General features: G+C 44.9%; 2 protein-coding genes across 8 annotated transcripts in view; one reads left to right on the top strand and one right to left on the bottom strand.

The window, feature by feature from the left end:
• Positions 1-3152: 3152 nt before the first annotated feature.
• On the top strand, positions 3153-19286 carry GPRC5B (G protein-coupled receptor class C group 5 member B). 6 transcript variants are annotated; one of them, XM_052679817.1, is made up of 5 exons: positions 3153-3323; positions 7733-7845; positions 8790-9803; positions 14210-14322; positions 15669-19286. In XM_052679817.1, exons 3-5 carry the CDS (start codon positions 8798-8800, stop codon positions 15711-15713), a joined length of 1164 nt encoding a protein of 387 aa, XP_052535777.1. In that variant the 5' UTR covers positions 3153-3323; positions 7733-7845; positions 8790-8797; the 3' UTR covers positions 15714-19286. The 6 variants fall into 6 exon arrangements, with proteins under 6 accessions (XP_052535777.1, XP_052535779.1, XP_052535780.1 ...); XM_052679819.1 differs by lacking the exon at positions 7733-7845 and adding an exon at positions 3986-4322; XM_052679820.1 differs by lacking the exon at positions 7733-7845 and having other exon boundaries at positions 8794-9803.
• The window catches only part of IQCK (IQ motif containing K), a 53269-nt gene continuing 43282 nt past the window's right edge, over positions 10123-20109 (bottom strand). For both annotated transcript variants that reach the window (XM_052679837.1, XM_052679839.1), the window contains exon 9: positions 10123-10949. In XM_052679837.1, coding sequence (XP_052535797.1) covers positions 10924-10949 — 26 coding nt within the window. In that variant the 3' untranslated portion in view covers positions 10123-10923. The remainder of the gene's footprint in view (positions 10950-20109) is intronic.

The following is a 20109-nucleotide window of genomic DNA, read 5'->3' as shown; positions in this document are numbered from 1 at the left end:
TCTGTCAGGATGTAAATGTTATCTGTGTGTGCTTATACGTGCAGACAGTCCACAACAGGGGGCAATATTTCTCACATAGCACACCAGAAGAAGGAAGGCCAGCAAAGCTCCTGAGTGCAGATTCCTGACCCCTCCAGAAAATCATCTTTACATCTCAGTGTAGGTGCAACCCAAGCATATACAAATAAAAGCACTTAGAAATGCAGCCCATTTGAAACATAAGCATGTTCAAGCTGACACAGTCACACCAGCTGATACCTGTAACATTTCAAGGAGAGCAGAGAACCTGAATGCACATTTGAGATGACTGCAACATTTTCTTTGCAGCAGCCATAGGCAAAACTTGTGTTTGGAGTACAAACTCCTCTGCACACATCTGTTTACAACACAGCTGCTGGTGATGGCCAAGACAACCTTTGTGCTGAAAGCTAAGAAAACATTTCCTTAGCCCACAAAGCCACCATGCACATTAAATGGCTGCACCTTGCTAAACATCCAAAGGAATAAAGCAGTTGTTTGAATGACTCGACCAGAACCATAGCGAGTGATGTAAGAGAAAAACGAGAACCTGTTCTCTACTCCACAACCATTTTGTTTTATTCCTTTACATGAAGCAGCACAGACACCTCCCTGCAGACACCACGCTGCCTGCACCATGGCAGTGCACTGAGGCCCCATGGGCACAGAGCTGCTCCATGCACAGCAATCCGGCCCTCCTGCACTCAGATGATCTCAGAAAGGAGCTCTAAGCTGCTGAGCAGAAATGCTCAGTGTTGGCAAGGATCTCCAGCTCCCCAGCAAATGCAGTTTTTCAAGGCAATAAATTCTCCGGCTGGAAACAAAAAGCCACAAACTCTTTGTCTGGTCAGATCTAATTTATCAGAATTGGTGCTTTGCTGGAGCAAAAGTCAAGAATAGACTTTTAAAAATTGAATGGTTTGTCCAGCATGAGAAGAGTCTGTTCTGCTGGAGCCTCAGTACTGCACACTGACACAGCATGGAGATGCTCATTTGAAAGTCTATGGCAACTTTTCCTTGTGAAGTGAGGACTTGAAGGTGTACAAACCCTAGCCAGGTGCCCGATAAGACAGAACATCTTGATCTGAATGGTGTATCAGTCAAATGCTGCCAATTGCACTAGATCTGAACTTGTCTGTGCTTCTCTGCAGCATTTATTCATTACTCATGTGATAAATGTGTTGAGAAAACAAGTTGACTGCAATGTAAATCTTGCCTGCACAGTTGCTCTCTTGTCCTGGCTGTAAGTGAGCACTCACCACCTTCCCTTACAGCACACCTTAAGACAGGCAATGATGTGTGCAGTGCTAAAAATGTGTTCCTACCTTCAAAACCAGTGTAATTTGGCTCTGTGCATTGGTGTGGCCACCAACACCACACCTTTTGCCAGTGCTACCCATCCTAAGAGCACTTTTCTTTTGTGCCATGAATGTAAATTCTACCAGATTACCTTTCTCCCTAATGTTTTGGTAATTCTTTCTACCCCATGTGTCCATGTCCTCCCTGTCATCCTCCTCTTGCTTCATGGTGATTTCAAGACTCTTTCCTTCTTTCATTTCCCCTTCTCTCCTTCTCCTCTCCGCCCATTTGGTGACTGAGCCCCACCAAGCAGTCCTGTGCACGGTGAGGAGCAACGTGTGACACCCGCGGCAGTCATAGAGAAACCCATTCGCAGCAGCCACAAAAGTCTCACTGTCTCCTTGATGCTGCCAGCCAATGAGAGCTCCAGGATTTGTATCCTGCCCTGAGAAAAAGCAGGCCGAGTATTAGGCAAACTAATCACGCTGCAGGGATTTGTTTAATGACAAACACCTCTCTGCCCACGGGTCACAAACACTGTGAAACAATCACACAGCACCAGCTGGGGCAAATCCATCCAACATCTCCTTCTCTTCAGCTACGTACATTTTCAGGGCATCCCAGCACCCAGAAGAGGCCCCACAGCAGCTCATCCAGTGATGGAACCACTTGGGGTCTCCTTTGGTGCTGCTGGAAAGGTGCTGTGTCCAGCTGGGCCACGTGCAGGAGGACCAATGCACAGCACAGGCAGAAGGGCTTTCCCCCTTCATAAAAGCACATTTCAGAGCACATCTTCCAAGTTAACTGCCAGAAGGAAGTAAAGCACAGGGAGATGTGGTTTAGTCCTGCTGCAACACAGAGTCCTCTAAGAAATTCCTCGAGGATTCCATGTTCTGTTCTTTGCATTTTCAGGGCAGCCAATGTAACAAAATATTTCCCCAGGTCAGGAATCGCGCTCATTTGCTATCCCTCCGCCGGTGACAGGTTGGGGTATCACGCTCCTGGCTCTGCCCGCAGAAGGCAGAGCACCAGGGGAGCAGGGAGAGGAGCACGGAAAGGAACAGTGGCAGAATTTGCATCTGCGGAAAGACTCTGCTCACTGCTCCATTGTGAGCGGGCCGAAGCCTCCATCACATGAGTCCTTGTGATCCATCATTCTCCGGCGGCCCACCTCTCCGCGCTGCCGTTTGCGCCTCTGCCCATTCCGCCGCCGCCGGGCCGTTCCCGCGTCTCACCGACGGGGGCGGAGCGGGGGGTACTGCCTCAGGGACGGCCAGAGCCTCGAGTCCAGAATCGGAACTTGGGGGAGGAAGAGGAGAAACGTGGAATTGTTCCGCTGCTGCTTTCCTGTCCCACCGCGAGGCTGCGGGGCTGCCCGGCCCTCTCCCGGGCTCTGTGCAGGAGCGAATGCAGCACGGATGGCTCCACACGTTCCTCGCCGAACGCGGAGCTCCGTCCGAGAGCCGGGCGCGGGCGCTCAAGGCGGACCCCGGGTACGTCCCCGGCCTAGCGCGGATCTCAGAACCGCGCCGAAGCCCGCGGCCGCCGGAGGTTTTCCACCCGCACCGCTCGGAGCACGCGGGGCCGCCGCACGCCCGTGCCCCGCGCTCACATCACTGCACGGCAGCGCAGAGTCGCGGCCGCGATACGGTGCCCGTGGAGGTGTGTTGGAGGTGTATACGTGCCGCGCTGCACACCGAGCTCCGTACGCGGCTGTGTCTGCGCGTGTGTGTAGGCGCACGACGGCCGTCTGCATACCCGCCACTGGCCGCAGCGCAGCCGGGACACCCCTGGGCCGTGCGGCCGCGCCGGGGCGGGGCGGTGGGAGGGGGCGGGAGGTCGGAGCGCGGCGGGACGGGCAGCGCAGCGCAGAGCCGCACACAGCACCGCGCACAGCACCGCTCCATGAGCCGCCGCCGGCGCGGGGGGGGAGCCGGCGCTGCGCTCTCTGACCGCCGCGCCGGGATGTGAGTGGCGGCGGCTGAGACACGGCCGCGGCACAGGCGGTGAGTGGGAGAGCGAGGGAGCGGGCGAGCGGGAGGGGGCTGCCCCGGTCCCAGGCAGGTGCGGGGGCGGTGGGAGGCACAGAGCTGCGGCCCCGCTCTGCCCCGCCTTGCCCTGCCCTGTGCTCGCGGAACGGGAGCGGACAGCGGCTGGGGCCGGGAGTCAAGGAAGGGATTAGAGGGGATATAGGGCGAGAGGGTGGAGGAGGGGTCTGGGAAGGGAGGACGACGAGGGGAGTTAGGAGACGGGGGTAAGAAGAGCGGGGAGAACGGGGGAAGGTGAGGAAGGGAAAGCGGAGAGAGAAACGAGCGGAGGGACAAAAGAGCGGGGCCGGAGCAGACTGTACAGGACGGCAGGAGGAGGTGCCGCGGGGCAGGGCGGGGGGGCTGCAGGGCTGTCCGCGTGGGAGGGAGCGGAGCTCCGTGCGGGGCGCAGGGCCCAACCCGGGGGGGACCCTAGCGCTGACCCCACCGCCTCGGTCGAGTCCGGAGGTGCGGGGGGGGGGGGGGGGGGGGCGGAGGGGCGGCCCGGGGCGGAGCGGTGCCGCTCGGGGCGGCCGCGCCACAGCTGAATCTCAATGCGGAGCCTTCGGTGTACTCCCGCCCCCCGAAGCCGAGCGGCGATGGGATTTAGTACTTATGTGAACCCTTTGTTTACGCCCGAGCTAATGGTTATCCCGCGGTAACGGGATTTCCTCCACCGGAGCTGCGCGCCAGGGTTGGTTACGGGCGGAGCGCCGAGCGCTTCTCAGCGGCGGAGCGCAGTGCGGAGGTGCTGAGGTGTTCTCGTCGTGAAGAAAGCCGTCCGTGTGAGGCTGTGACGTGAAGAGAAACAGTTGTTTGAGAGCGAGCGGAGCAAAGGGAAGCATTGATCGCTTGCCATCGATCGCGCTCAGCAGCGCAGCGCGTCGGGGCTGACAGCCGCGGGCAGTGCGGGCACCGCGGGCGGCGGAGTCCAAGCGAAGGAGCAGCGCTGGCTGAGGGATCGCTGCGCCTTACGGAGTACGTCTCGTTCTGTGCGTTTCGGAGCGGGCCGTGCTCTGTGCAGCCGCGAGCGGTGCGTGCGTTCCTCTGACACGGGGCGCGTCTCAATCAGTGCTGTAGTTTTGCATCCGCAGCGCAATAGCAGCGTTAATTGTTATTCCAGAAATGAATCTCCCGGCAGTCCCGTCCTGGCTGGGCTGCTGCCGCTCTGCTGTCTGCTTCGGAGTCCACCCCTCACCTGAGCAGAAGGTGCTGGCAGAGACCCGCATTGTGATCGGGGGTAACAGGGGCTGGGGGCTCCTCCTGAGCTCTGTTACAGATTGATTTCCTCTTCTGTGGTTGGATGCATCCTCTTGCATTGCATTGTTAACTTTAGGTCTGTAAAAAGGGGATCGGGTAACACAGCAATCCATAAATACCGTCACCTTACATCTCTGCACGGTTGTAATGTTATTCTTTACACATAGATATTTGCTAGCAGCATACAGCATAGTTTTGACTGGATGGGAGATGTTTGAGGTCTGTAGCTAGAAGGCGTTAGCAATGGAAAGCCTCACTGATTTTTAACCATGACAACTTCAGGAAGAGAGTGGTGAGGTTTTCTGTTCCTGCTGAGCTGTCCGCAGCCATGCTTTGTGCCATGCGTGTCTCTCCTGTCACGGTTTGTGCACTGCCCCTACACCACAGCACGGGGGCTGTGCCGGCTGCAGAGCGCAGTGCCCGCTGTGCTGGGAGCCGATCCGGGACTGTGGCCCGGCTCTGCAGCTGTCCTGCTGTTTGTTTGCTGCTTGTTTCTGAAATATCTGAGGCTTCTCGATTCATGTCATGTGCTTGTGGTTGCTCTCAGACTCAGGTATGTTGGCTTAACCGGTCGCAATGAGATATCATTTTGGAGGGGGATCTGAGGTTTAAAAAAAAAAGAGTCGAGGTGATTCCTGCTGTGCAGAGTTCCCCCCTGCACGACAGGGAGTGTCACACTGCTGGGCACCACACTGCAATGTCTCTGTGCTGGTCGTGCTCTGCTCCCACTGCAGCTCTGGTGGTGGCAGAGCGATGTGTCAGCGCACTGCCAGGCTGTGCAGCTCTGCTGAGAGCTGATCTGGACATAAAGAGGAAGGAACACCGTTGTGCAGCCACCGATGTGTGCAGCTGCTGAGTTGAGGAGCTGGTTTTACTACGGAGCCTCGAGATGCACAGGCTCACCACCTACAGCACAAGCTGGAGGAAGCCACTATTTTAATAACAAACCCGCACTGATATCCTTTGCTTTTTCAAAACAACTTTTCCAGCAAAAGGGCTCTCTGGTTTTCCCTCACGTTTACTCTGTCTGTGTCTTCAGCAGAAGCTGTGATACTCCTGTGCCAGACTTGACGCTGTGCTGCACTGTTCTCCCTGCCCACACAGCGCTGTGGGTGCGCTGCCAGTTCCAGTGCCGGAAGGATTCTGGCTGACATCCCCGTGAGGCTGCTGATGGGGTTGATTCTGACCCAGTCAGTCCACAGTACACTGCTGTGAGAGAGGCTGTGCTGATTGCGGTGGGGAGAAGTTCCTCCTATGGAGCTCTGCTTGTAGGCTTTGGTGGAGAAAGGCTCTGCGGGTCAGCACGGGTTGCTGTCATGTGATGGGAATGTGATTCCACACAGGAATACTTGCAGTTCCAGTGAGCTCTTGTTTGATACTGCAGCTCTGTCAGTGCCTTCTGAGAGACCTACTGCTCATTTCCATCAGTTCTCCCGGAAGTAATTTCACAAATCAAAGTAACTTAGGAAAAGTTCTCTTGAGTTGAACATCTCTGCCTTTCTGAGGATGTATTTTGTCTGTATTTTAAATATATTTTGACACAGATTCATTCCCCTTTTCCGGAAGAAACTATTCCTTCTTGTAGGGGGAAATACTTAACATCATTAATCCTCCTTTCCCAAACACTTCCACATAGGAAGAGGAAAGAAGTGATGGGCTGACAATATGACTGCTTACCCATGCAGCACCATCGCCATGGAAACAGACTGTCCTAGAATAGCTTCATCACATGAGGGTTACATGACATGAATAAAGTAACCAGAAAACTGGAAAATATCTTAGAACTGGCAATACTTGCTCTTAATTCATTACCCCCCAGCTCATTGGAGAGCAGTGGATAAACAAAGCCAGTATTAAAATCAATGTAGTGCATGTATGTCATCATATGTATGTGAGAGGATAGTGGAAAACAAATGTGATTCTCATTTGAAGGGCTATTTGTTGCTTCCAGTTGGGGCTACATTATTTTAGGAGGAGTTTTGAATAATTTTCCATGTGAGCTCCTGCTTCTTGAAATTGGTACCAGTGGTTTTCAGCAGTGCCCTCATGGATCCCCGTGGATTTCCTCTGTGCATCAGCAGGCACTGACCATTCTGCACTTCTCAGGAGATTCTGGATGTTCTAACAAGTAAATGTAGCAGTTGAAGGAAGAACTGCCTGTGTACAGAAGAAATTGCAAAATTACCTTTGGAATGTTTCCTTCTAGTTAATTATGAACTTGCAGGGCAAAGATTTATTGAGCATGACCATTTTCAGTAGAAAAATGAATCCATTTCACTGATGATTGATTTTCTCTTGGTAAAGTCAGTGCTTTTTAACGTGTTGTGACAGTCATTGGAAAACGCAGATCAGACACAAAGAAGTAAGTTTTCTTCTGATTCGCCATAAAGAAAACTAAAGCTAAGTAGAAAAAAACCCCGTTATTCACCATCGACATGTCATCCCATCATTAGAACATGTTAGCCTTCCCAGCAGTGCGAGGACCCTTTTGCTCCTGTGAGCAGGCAGCTCAGTCACTGCTTTCTTCTCATTTGTCCAGCCTGGATCACGTTATGTATCATAGCTCCCACTGCAGAGATGAAGTTTTGTAGTAAGCTCCTTTTTCTGTTGTGTGAATGAAAAGCATGAAGCCATTATGCATTTATATTAGCCTGTTTGTAGTCTTGGTGCCTCTGATAGGAAACAGAATAATTTCTGTCATTCTCTCAAGACAGAGACCTACCATGGATTCATAACTCAGTGAAAGGAGAATGAATGAATGTGCTTAAAGGTTGAGATCCTCAGGATTTAGCTTCGGTCATTAAAAGACTAGAACACGCAGGAGAAAACCCATCATTCTCATCTGTAATAGTCTCTGCTGTTTCATGCAGTACATGTGAATGGTTTTTGCATCAGTTTGGACTGATCACGTCCAATATAACAACACTGCACCATTAATGAGAGTTGAAAATGGTTTAAAGAGAACTTTTTAATGTTTCCCTCAGACGCACTTCTGATTTATAAAATGTCATTAGGCAGTCATTTAGGACTTGGTCCAATTTGCTTCTCTACTTCTTGCTCTGTGTCGTAAGGATGCTGTGTGAGTGACATTAGTGCCTGCTTACGTGGTGCTTTTCTCCCACACACAGAGGCTTTATTCTGAGCATGTTAAGCTGGGCACACAGCTCGCATCACTGAGCGTAACCCACCTGAAACCCACGGCACTACGCAAGCAGAAGTCAACAGAAAGGTTTCCTATCTGGTATGTGTTGTGTTTACTGTGTGTGCGGCAGACTGCTCTTTTAAAGAGTACATTTTAACAATGCCCTGCTTTGCTTGGTAAAAGCAAATGCTGTTACATACATCTTTTAAAGCCACCTAATCTGTGTTCTTCCTGAAAGTAAGCATTTGTCCTGACTTGTTGGAATCTGTCCAGCCCAATGGTCCCGATGGCAAGTGGGGTTGCTGTGGTCCTGGAGAGTTTACAGTTGTTCACTCTGCAGCCCGAGGAGAGCGATGCTCTGGTTCTTGTTGTTTGTTTCATCTGAATGGCTTTAGATTTGCTAAGAAGCACAAAGAGTCATTCATTTTTGATTAGCTGATTGATGACACTGCATGTGTGCTCCATTGTTGCAGAGCTTGGGGGGTTTCTCTGGCCAACCATTCCCATTTGCAATTGCAACCTAATACCTGGGCTTTGAAGGGAATGAATATTATAACTTCCTATTGACTGAGGAGGAAAAGAATATTTTCCTTTAGAAAAAAAAAGGTTTTGCTCTGTCTACATTCCAATAAAAGGGGCAAGTCTGTGAAATGGTCTAATTTTGACAGTCCAGTGCAATTCACACATTCTTTAAGAAGTTGAATCTGAACAATAAAATACTGTAGATAATATATTACTTAAATTGTTTACATGGTAAACAATTTCTGCTGGTGTTTTAGGATATTTGCAGGGACAGTGCTTGGGAATGTTTTCAATCAGTGCAAACACAGAAATTAATCAGTTTGTTCTCTGTGTTAAAAAAGCAGGCGAAAGTTTCTTTGAGGGAGGGCAGCAAAGGGGTGTAGGGCTATGCTAATCCCAGCTGAAAATCCCACGCATAAAAAAAGAGTAAATGTGAGCTACTGAAACAGGCTGTACTTCCAGTTGCTGTCAAGTCCTTCAGAGTGACCTGTGGCTAAACACCCAAATGTTTATTGTCTCAGACAGAAAAATGAAAACCTACCCAGCCATTGGTTTCTTCGTCCTCTTCGTCATCAGCTATGGCTCTTCTGAAAACTCCAGCACGCCGAGAGGGTGCGGGCTGGACCTCCTCCCTCAGTACGTGTACCTCTGTGACCTGGATGCCATCTGGGGAATCGTTGTGGAGGCGGTTGCGGGAGCAGGTGTGCTGACAACATTACTGCTGATGCTGATTTTGCTGGTGAGGCTGCCCTTCATCAAGGAAAAAGAGAAGAAGAGCCCCCTGGGAATGCACTTCCTCTTTCTGTTAGGGACACTCGGACTGTTTGGACTGACGTTTGCTTTCATCATTCAGGAAGATGAAATGGTGTGTTCTACCCGAAGATTTCTGTGGGGAGTTATCTTTGCTTTGTGCTTCTCGTGCTTGCTAGCTCAGGCTTGGAGACTTCGCAGACTTGTTCGGCATGGGAAGAGTCCATCTGGCTGGCATCTTGCTGGTGTGGCCATCTGCCTGATGCTTGTTCAGGTCATCATTGCAACTGAGTGGCTAATACTGACAGTTGTCAGAGACAATAAGATGTCTTGCAGCTACGAACCAATGGATTTTGCTATGGCTTTGATTTATGTTATGTTCCTGATGGTATTTACCATGGGGTTTTCTCTTTTCACTCTCTGTGGAAAGTTTAAGAAGTGGAAGAAAAATGGAGTATGCCTGATTATAACACTGTTTTTTTCCATTCTGATTTGGGTAGCCTGGATGACTATGTACCTCTTTGGTAATGCTGAACTAAAGAAAAGAGACAAATGGAGTGATCCCACTCTTGCTATTGCACTGGTGTCCAGTGGTTGGGTGTTTGTTATTTTTCATGCTATCCCAGAGGTCCACTGTACCATCCTTCCATCGCAGCAGGAAAACACTCCCAATTATTTTGACACTTCACAGCCTAGGATGCGCGAAACTGCTTTTGAGGAAGAAATACAGCTTCCTCGGAGCTACATGGAAAACAAAGCCTTTTCTATGGATGAACACAATGCAGGTAAGAATTTACTATTCATAACTTTATTTTTGTAGCAGCAAAGAAAATATCTGTGTGAGACATTTTTCGGGTGTCAAAAACAAGGCTTACTACCAAAGCCATACTTTACACCTTACATACAGCTTGCTTTCAATGTATTAATTAAAGCCACCTTAATGGAAGAAGAACATTAAAAAAATGTAATACAGAAAACAGATGTTTGGTTAAAATGTTAGAATTTTTTTTTTCATTTGCCTTTTTTTTCTTTGATAAACAGAACAATTTCAAATGTAAACAGACAACACCAAAAGCAGAAGAAAAACACAGTGGGAAAAATAACTTCTATTTTAAAACAGTACAATATTTTTTGCCTTTCTTAGTTAATAACATTTTGTATGAAATATGTTCCTAAAAAAAAAAAACAAAACAAGAAATAAATTGAGTTCCTCATGCTACAAAGGCTCAGTCTCTTCAGCAACAGAATAATTACTATTAATCATACTACCATTAAAAGAGGACTCAGTCTCCTCTTGTGACACTAGAAAAAAAGATGCAAGGTGGCATATAGACAAGTTCAAAGACAGTCTTTGTTCTGAAGACTTTAACGTGCTAACAGAATATGCACAGACAGGTCTTACTTGCTTTCCTTGTCACAGCCACTGGATGACACAGAACAATGTGGGATGACATGTAAAGAAAATTTGCAATGAAAATGTTGGAATGAGTACCAAAAAGGCCAGCAAACTGGTTGCTCAGGAGATCCAAAGCATTGCTGAAGGTTAAACATATATAAGGAAATATCCAGGACTGCTTATGTGAGCAGTGGTGGAAATCACCTGATGGTGTTGAGGAGAGAAGGCTGTGTTCTGCTGATGCCTCATGGTTGAAGAAAGGATTTGGATACTACTCAAACTGCTTTAGTATCCAAGCCAATGGTTGCCACACTGTGATGGCAGTCCACAAAAGAAGGCTTTGGTTATATAGTCCAGGCACTTTACCTCTTTATTCATTTCCACCTATCTTTATTTTCCTTGGGTCTTGATGTTTCCGCTGGATGTAGAGCAGGGATGAAGGAGAAGAGCACTCGTGTGACAGCGCTGGGTCAGGAAGGTATTTCCCTCCATGTGTTTTAGCAGCAACTTCAAAGGTCTCCGCTTTGGATGGAAGCTTTGAACAGAAGAGAGTTAAGGTCTTGTGAGGACACAGCAAGGCAGTGGTAAAACAAAATGTGGATAAAAGAATAGCTGTTCATTACCAGCATTCCAAAGGAACTTCACTGTAGACTATAAATGCACTTCTATTTTATTTTACTGCTCTCCATCCCCCAGTAAATTAATGTCATAGTAACGTAAGTGCAGTGACTACAGAGGAGTTGTTCCTGACTAAGACAGAGCTAAAGAAAAAAATCAGATCTTTCACCCCCCATTATTTTCATTCATGCCTACACTTAAAAAAGAACTGGAAGCGCCATTTAGATCTGATTGGTCAGTGATCAGGTTTTGCAGTGACAAGGTGACGCCTGACAGCTATAAAATCATTATAGTATCTGTTGTAACGTACCTTACGATGTTCTGTTCTAATCTGAATATAAAGTAATTTCGCATTTGATTCTCTTGTTAATATTTATCATAATAAATGAATGTCATTCCTATCCTCATGGCACGTGGAGGAAAAGATTGGATTCTCTACCATGACAACAGGGTTTGGAGACATAACTTACAGTAGAGCATTAAATAGAAGTAAAAATATTCAAGTCACATATTATGGCATATTCTCTTCTGTTATTCATTTAATTAAATGTAATAAATTAATTAATGAAATGTAATTAAGAGTTCAGAAATTAAGGGAAGAGTACTTTCTTCAATTACGCATAATAACAGTGTTTCAGATTTTAAGCTCTACTAGCTGGAAGATGTGATTTAGAGTTGGACTTGAAGGTCTTTTCTGACCTAGATGATTCTAGTGTTCTGTAAGCAGAAATCAACTCTAAGTTCCTTGACTTTGTTTAAACAAATAGCTTTACTGAGAAAACATGCTTGGTTGGATGTATTTTCCATTAATTCATGCTATATAAAGCAATTTTCTTTTTTTTTTTTTTCCTTTTTAAAAAGATTTTATCATTTTCAGACTTGGAATAACCTTTAAACTACAGGTTCAAATAAGCATGCATTCTCATAGTTTTTCTTACTGCTATGTAGCCCCAAGTCATACTTACCAACAGATCTGCTCTGTTCCAGGAATACATTAAGCATTAGTAAAGCAAAACGGTTCTACATTCAGTTACTTAACCGTCATTTAAACAGCACACTAATTTTAACATTCATGTAACAGACATGTCAAAGTACTTAGGAGACTAACTTTCATTTCTGTCTCTTGTAAGAATATCAGTAAAGTATTTACAATCCCTGAAAAAGGGCAACTTGAGTGAGCTCCCAGAGAACTGGAAGTGCAATGCACAGTAATGGGGCAGCTTCAGCAAAGCAAACACAGTTTGCTTTCTGCATGAAGAACGTGGGTGTGAAATGTAGAGTTTTGCAGCTGTCATGAAACCCAAGCCTAAGAAGCTCTGCTGCTCGCCAAATTTTGTTTAACTGTTAGCACTAAAGTCATCCTCTGAGCCACCTACAAACAAAGCTAACAATTAAAAACACATAAAAGACTGTGACCTGGCATTTGTTCAATCCTCCTTGGCAATTTTTTTTTAACCTACTGATCCTCTAGATGAGTAGATGCATTTAATAATACCAGGAAAAATACAAGAGAAATAGTAAAACCACTAGGAAAAGCAAATCCCCAAATGAGTATTTATTCTGCCCACGCACTTTGTCTCTGATTCTCACATTAGGAGAATTTTAGACTTCTGGCAATAATAAGGAAGAAAAATTCAGCTGGCTTTGAAGGTACTGTCTCAGGATAGGATTGAAATTACCGTGCAAATTATATGCTAGAATGTGTAAATGTTTCACTGATAGCATGCATTATAAGGAGATCTTTTTTCTTTGTGTAGTACTAAATACTAGTGCAATCAGTTGTGTCTAAGGCACAGAAAGAAGCCAAACTGCAAAGAAGGAATACTACTGACCCTGAGATAGTTAAATATAAAATAAAGATACAGAATTGTGGGTGAACAGCAGATGAAAGCCTTTATTCTAGTGTTCTGGGGAAAAAAAAGCAGAAAAAAAAAGTATGTAATTCTGTACATATATGAATTTTAAGTATAGAGTAAGTGAGGATCTGTATATACGTGAAGTCAATAGCTAAGCACTTGCAGGGCTAGATTCTTAAATACGTGTGATAAGTCAGTACTGCTCATCATCTCTGTGCACTACTCCCAGAGAGAAGAGAGCAGTGCACGCAGGACTGCGCATAGCAGTAAGCTCCATTTAAATCCTGCTGCACACGCTGCAAAGATATTAAATCCGGACTTCATTAAGGTTTATGCTGAAATTCCTCTAAACTTAGTTCCTCCGTTTTCAGCTGGAGAGCATAGAACAGAATTGTAATTTGAATTAAATCTAAGTGGAATTCTTGCCCCAGGTGCCCAATGCAGCACCTATCTGCCAGCTGACAGATGGGCACTGCCCGCTGGAACCACTCGCACAGTGCGTATAAACGAGCTCTGTTCCTCGGCCACATCTGAATTCAGAGAAGCCATTCTTTACCCCTGAAGTAAAAAAAAAACAGTATGTGTGTGCCAATCTCCAGCCTGGTTTAGACAGAAAGAAGCACATCTCGGCGTCTCTTTCAGAATCCTGAAATCCAAACTTGTGCTAAAAGTCATGGAGAAGCTGATGTAGTTCTGCATTCGGAAGGCAGTCAGTGCCTTCTCTTTTGCTTCAGTCAATGGCTACGTTTAAGCTATTCGAAAGCAGTATTTACTTCATATTTCTAGTTTCTCAGGGTAAATATAATCTGAAACATCTGGAAAGTCCTTACGTGCTAGTCATGCTGAAGTAATGCTCAGGGGGACTGTGAGCATGCTTGCTGGCTCAAGCAGTGCTTTGGATCTCTGTCTTCCCAGTTTGATTGAAAGCAAAGTGTAATAGCATTTCACTTAACCCCACTGTATCCAGACTGATGCAGAAAGCACACGGCAAAAAACATTATTCAGGATGCATCACGGGTGCACTGACTGAGGATATTTAACTCCTGGTGAAATGAAACCAAGCAAATTTCAAGAAATGTGCCCCCATTCCACCACAAGCAGTTACTTTTGTGTAAAACATTATTTCTTCTGATACCCATCCCCAACTCTGTAAGAAAAACTGCTGTTCAAAGTCAATACAGAAACTGATATGGCAGCATAAAAGTTAAAACCAGTGGCACAGTTCCCAGTAACTGCACTGGGAGCACGATATTTTATGACTTCAAAGGAGATGCACAGCATTACTCGTGTTCCTAAGAACAGTCTCTCTTTTTAAACGCAGCGCTAAGGACAGCAGGATTTCGCAACGGCAGTTTGGGAAGCCGACCTAGTGCTCCTTTTAGAAGCAATGTTTATCAGCCAACTGAGATGGCAGTTGTGCTAAATGGTGGGACTGTAAGTATCAAAATGTGATGATGTACCGATATATGCAATTGCTACTAATTGAAAAGCCTTCTGCGTTTAGCTTGTCCAGAGCAGGGGAAAAGCTATAAATGCAAATTTGGGCAGCAAGTATGCATGTAATGCTTCCCTCCCCCTTTAGAAAAGATGTCATTTGAAAGTATTTTGCTTTTCATTAATTGCCCCTTCACATTTTGCATTGTAGCTTGGGAGGACCCAGTGTTTTGGTAACTCTATCTATTCAGTGACCCCTCTGAATTACTTTTGTGTTAAAGTTAACTATTAAGTGACACAATTTCTAACCTGATCTTTTCTCAAGACACTGTGAATCACACAAATGTTTGCAAGCCAGTATTTTGCTTTAAATAAGAATCATTGTAGCAGATAGTGATAGCCTCTCACCTAGTTTCCATTTTCTTGCAAATGCACATAGTTCTTTGTAAGATACAGACATAAAGATCTCTGGGAAATAAAAAGCAGTGTAGAATATTTTAATGATAACAACACTGATCTTTCTCTCTTAGGCAATAGTTTGGTATGCCACTATTCCATAGACTCGTCTTTTGCAGCGTGGTAGCTGTAGGAATGGCTTAGTGAGCTGATGCCAAACAAACCTTCCAAATATTTCCAGCATTACATGTAATTTGTGTTTAAGAAGTGGCATATAGTAGGCATAATGTTGAAAAAGAATTTTCATCCCCATATTTTTTCATGCATATCTATGTGCTTGTAAAAATCTATCCATAAGCTCTCTACACATGAGTTGGGTTGTTGTTTTTTTTTAATTTTGAGTCATGAGCTGATTCCATAACGCAGCCTCTACATTTAAAGCCAAATAATGCAATCCAAATGCTGGTCTCTGTTTGTTTGTAAGAAAATACCATTTTGTTTGGATTTAGTGAACAAGGCCGACTAGATACAAGGATTCTGTCATATGGGTAACACAGTGGGAACACATCAATTTGAATAAAAAGAGGTTTGTGCTTTGCTGTCAGTCATGAATAGCACTCTTTTGATGCTTGGTTTCATCCATGCCTGTGTTTTCTGGTACCAGAATATGCAGCTCAGGGAAAAGCAGTTCAAGGATGATGAGAAATTAAGGAATTTGCTTGGTCTTGTTTTGAGGTGAATACAAAACTTAATGGAGAGCACTGGAAGTAATATGAGAGAGAAACCTGTATATAGCCATGGTTTCTACAGAGAGGTAAATGTGCCATGTGGGTTGAACATGAGTTTCATTGTAGTGCTTTGCTCTGGAAATACTGTACATGTAGCGTGGTAACACTGATGGCTGAACAGACCAGAACTCCCAGTTATGGGTTTATTATCCTTATTTGCAGATACCAACAGCTCCGCCAAGTTACACTGGACGACACCTCTGGTGAAAGGCTGTAGGCTGTAGAGAATAAGAATCCTTGTTGCAGAATTATTCCCTGGCAGTGTGTCTTTGAGGGAGGAATTGATACCAGTACCAGAACAAAGCAACAGAACATCCAGGAGCTTGCGAAATCCCACAGAGGATTTTGTGTAAATGTGAACACCGCGGAATGGATAAACTAACTGCAAAAAGAAAATTATAAGTCTGAAGCTAAATCTGAATTAAAACAGAGGTAGGCACACTTCAAAATGGAAGAGGGGGATATTGTATTCTGAAATGTAAGATATTCCCTTGTCTGTAACCAGTAACCAGTGTGCAAGGCAAGCCTGATTCTTTTTGTTGGATACCAGCTGCTTGCAAACTACCCTCCTCTCACCTAAACTTAATTCATGTTGCCACAAGAGATTGCCACCACAGTGTGAAGACATGCAGGATTTCCTTCCATCTTGCTCCTTTTCCTTTCATTTGAAATGTCATGAAAAGTATATTGTTTGCCTCATGATCCAGCTGTACTGGAACGTCACGCGTTACTGCTCTGTGGCAACGCCGTTACCATCACGCTGTAGGTTGACGCTCTTCTCTTTAAAAAGCTCATGTATGAGAAGCAGTTCTGGAGAGATGCAAGGTCTGTGCGTGCTTTATGCGAGCGCAGGAGCTTCTTGAGGCAGAGGAGTACAGGTCCAGCATAGGCAGCTCTTCGGCAGCCTGGAATTGGATTCCCTCCTGTTCCTCAACCTGGATGTGAGCAGAGTTGCACGTTCTCACTTCTCCTACAGAAGCAGCCATTAAAGGAATCTGGAGGGATACGCTTTGCAAAGAATTAGCTGGTGAGAGAACGTGATTCGTGTTTGCCACGAGTGCGTTGTGATAGCAGATGAAGGGTGATGTCCATCGGTGCTGGTGGGCTGAGGTCTGTCCATAATGGGCTGGAGTCTGTCTGTGCTGGTGGGCCAAGGCCGGCGCCTTGTGGCAGGCTGGTCACTGGCAGCTGCAGAGCACCGACCGCTTGACGGGAGGAACGCGGTGCGCGTAGGGCTGAGGCTGCTGCTTCCAATCCCCGTTTGTATGGGTAGTCTTACTGACTGCGGTTGTTTGTGCATTTAGTTGTGGTTGTGCATTTTAGTGGCTAGATGGTAGAATCTCCCTTCTGGAGGTGGTTTGTTGTTGTTGTTTTTTTTTTTTTACGGTGGTTTCTTCCTTAGTCATCCCCTCTGCCTCCGCTTTTTCGAGTTAAAATGGCAGCCTTTCTCAAAGCTTTTTATCTTTGTTTTCTCCAGGTTATTTAAAAGGTTCCCATTGCCCATTGTTTGTGTCATGATTTTCATTACGTTTAATCAGTCATTCCTTTATTTAACATTTAATACATATCGGACATTGAAAACATCACCATTTGGCCAACGTCAATCTTAGCTTTCCGGAATTCTAAAAGCAAATCGTTTTAACTTGAGGGCACAGGAAACATTTAACAAATAAACTCTGCATATGATATAATAAAAAACTATATTTTCAAACTAAAAAAATATAATGTACAAATAACCAAATAGCTTAGTAGCTTCACAGAAAGAAGTTACTTGCTTTCTACTGCGGAAGAAAGACAAGTATTCTATTCTTCAAGAGTCTTCCTGATTCTCCACTTACCTCCTTTTCTGCAGAACTAGGAACCTAGTCCTGCAGACTGTACTCCCACAAGTAGTCCCTTTGATACCAGCCAGTCTACATAGAGGTACAGAAGCTGCAAGACCAGTCCCTAAGTGTTGCACACAGATACATGTGTGCCTGTGTGTATATTTATATATATATATATATATATGAAGGAATATATGTTGCCATTCTTGCCATGATCATCTTATGAGGTTTTACTTCACAGCTGTTCTCTTCCAGAAGCAGTGTTTTTCTGTCATGCATGAGTAAAGGAACATGTTAGCTCCATGTTGGATATTCCCCCCTGCCCTTCCCTCCTCAAGGCAAAGGAAGCATGTGTTTGTTTAGGGATTGCTTATTTATTTTTTAAGTACCTAGATGGCCTAAGTAACCAAGTAGGGTAGGGGTGGATATTGCATGCTATCCAGTGAATTAGAAATACATCTGCTTTGTTAAAAGCAAAGCTTTAATTAAATAAGATAGCATTCATGATATTTACCCTGAAAATGCATCACTTCGAACAATATAAAACCTGTTTTCATCACTTGCCTGCTGAATTTTGCTTTTAAAAATCAAATTTAAAAAATCACAAAGCTCTACTGTAAAAACATATAAGATGACCATGGCATAAATGGTAGGACAGTTTTCTTTTAAAAAGTTTATCATGCTACAACCGAGATTTAGGAACTACAATACAACTGCTACAGACCTTGGACAAAACTTTACAACATGTAGTTCTCTTAAGAAATGTTTTTTTCTGATAAATAGACTTCCCAATCCTGTTCCTAATGAAGCTGATTAGAATTTAAGGCCTTATGTAAGGATAGGGCCAGATCCTAGAGGCTGCTACTGGCATGACTACTGTAGCCAGTTAATCACTTGGGCCCTTCACAGGATTACTAAGTGGCAGGATTGGTCTTAATTTGTGGTGGTGAGGGTGTGGCAATAGATTAGGAAGGTCTTTATTTTCCAATTTTGTACAATTAGTAATAAGCAACTTTTTTTTTAGTAAGTCACTGGTTCGTGATGTTAAATGCCCCAAACAAAAATGTGATTGAAGAAAGGCACCTTTATGTTTGCTTATACTTCTGTTACAGTCAACAATTTGTTTGCTTTTGCCTTTTATGAGTTATCTAGAATGTAAAGCATCTGTGAACAACATAGTAAGTGTAAGCACAAGCCTTTCACAGTTCAGTTAATTAGGATTTTATAGTATAAAAGCTACTGTGTTGTCCCTTGATGGCTATGTGATCATGGTGTTTCCATACAGAAAAGTGAAACTGTAAAACATCTGAAGAAATTGTTACCAGAACAAGATTTTTAATAACTGGCTTCTGCAGTTGGCCAAGAAGAATTCAGAGCCATAATTTTACAGGTCCTGTCCTGCTTTCAAATGAGCTGAGGGCATCTGACACTGGCCAGAAAATATGTAGCATCTTCAAAACAGCACTCTCAGTACATACACTTGTTTCTAGAAACAAGGTACACGAAATATAGAACTAGTTGTATCTGTTTTTAGTGTAAACACGGGCATCTTGGTTGGCTTTGGAGCTTGATGCCTTGGGCCTCACCAAAGGCAGTGCAAAAGGGAGCATTGTAGCTTTTATAATAAAACAATTGGACTATTCTACCAACTTACAGGATTACAAAGCAGGTGCTTTTTATTAACTGATGAGAGCTAAAGCTCATTTTTGATAGATGATATATATTTATTAAATGTATTAATGCGTGTTTTATAACATACCCTTTTTTCCGCTGATTGTTGCATACACTGGTATCTTATTAAGAACATCTTTAAAGGATTTTCAAGACAATCAATGCATACCATGACGTCTGTACATACATATACAAAACTACAAAGGTTGTAAAGCATGGGCAAATGTTTTATTTTCAAAATGCTGTTCTTAACGAGAATAAAGGCTTTACTATTTACTTACAATGCTTGTGTTAACTCGGTGTTAAAACCCACATTGAATTTTTCTGCAGAAGCAAACTTCTGGTGCTACAGACAGCTTTATCCTGCAGTGACACTGTGGGTGCGATTCTGCAGTGTGAGCTAAGTTGAAGTGAAGGAAGCTGGCTCCTCCACCTTTGGTCGCATTCCCACACTTGCTCTGGCATCCACCAAACCCTCTGTGAGACACTCAAGGAGCTGTGCAGACAAACTCTTAACACTACCACTGATTTCTATTCTTCCAGTTGGCTCAGCAGTTTCCTGAGCTGGCTCAATTGCTAATGCCTGTGAAAAGGAGGGGACAGGACCACACAGCTGCTGTCTTACCAGATCTTCCTGATTTGGTGAAATGCATCAGCATCCAAAAGAAGAAAAAAAATGAGGGGTTACTGGTATAATAGTGAATCAGAATCATAGAATTGCTCAGGTTGGAAAAGACCTTCAATGTCAGCAAGTCCAACCACAACCTAACCATACCAGCCTATCTCTAACAACCCTCCATTAAATCATGTCCCTGAGCACAAAGCTGGTGTAAGTCATGGAAGAAATTGAAGTTGGATCACAGCAGAGCTAGGTGGTATCCACATTTTACCATGATTACCCTGCAGTCAATTAGACCATTGTTGGACTTACATGGAAAAAGCAGCAGAACTGCAAATCGCAGAATCACAGAATCACAGAATGGCCAGGGTTGGAAGGGACCTCAAGGATCATGAATCTCCAACCCCCCTGCATGCAAGGCCACCAACCTCCACATTTAATGCTAAACCAGGCTGCCCAGGGCCCCATCCAACCTGGCCTTGAACAC

The sequence above is a fragment of the Tympanuchus pallidicinctus genome, unplaced genomic scaffold, assembly GCF_026119805.1.
Source record: "Tympanuchus pallidicinctus isolate F22 unplaced genomic scaffold, pur_lepc_1.0 scaffold18, whole genome shotgun sequence".
Lineage (NCBI taxonomy): Eukaryota > Metazoa > Chordata > Aves > Galliformes > Phasianidae > Tympanuchus > Tympanuchus pallidicinctus.
Note: the sequence above shows the minus strand (reverse complement) of the source record. Positions and strands in the feature narration are given on the sequence as shown.

Coding starts and splice junctions, on each gene's coding strand:
- GPRC5B (XM_052679814.1), top strand. CDS start 8,774: ATGTTTATTGTCTCAGACAGAAAAATGAAAACCTACCCAGCCATTGGT. Junction 9,804..14,209: donor TATGGATGAACACAATGCAG/GTAAGAATTTAC, acceptor TTTTAAACGCAG/CGCTAAGGACAGCAGGATTT. Junction 14,323..15,668: donor TTGTGCTAAATGGTGGGACT/GTAAGTATCAAA, acceptor CCTTATTTGCAG/ATACCAACAGCTCCGCCAAG.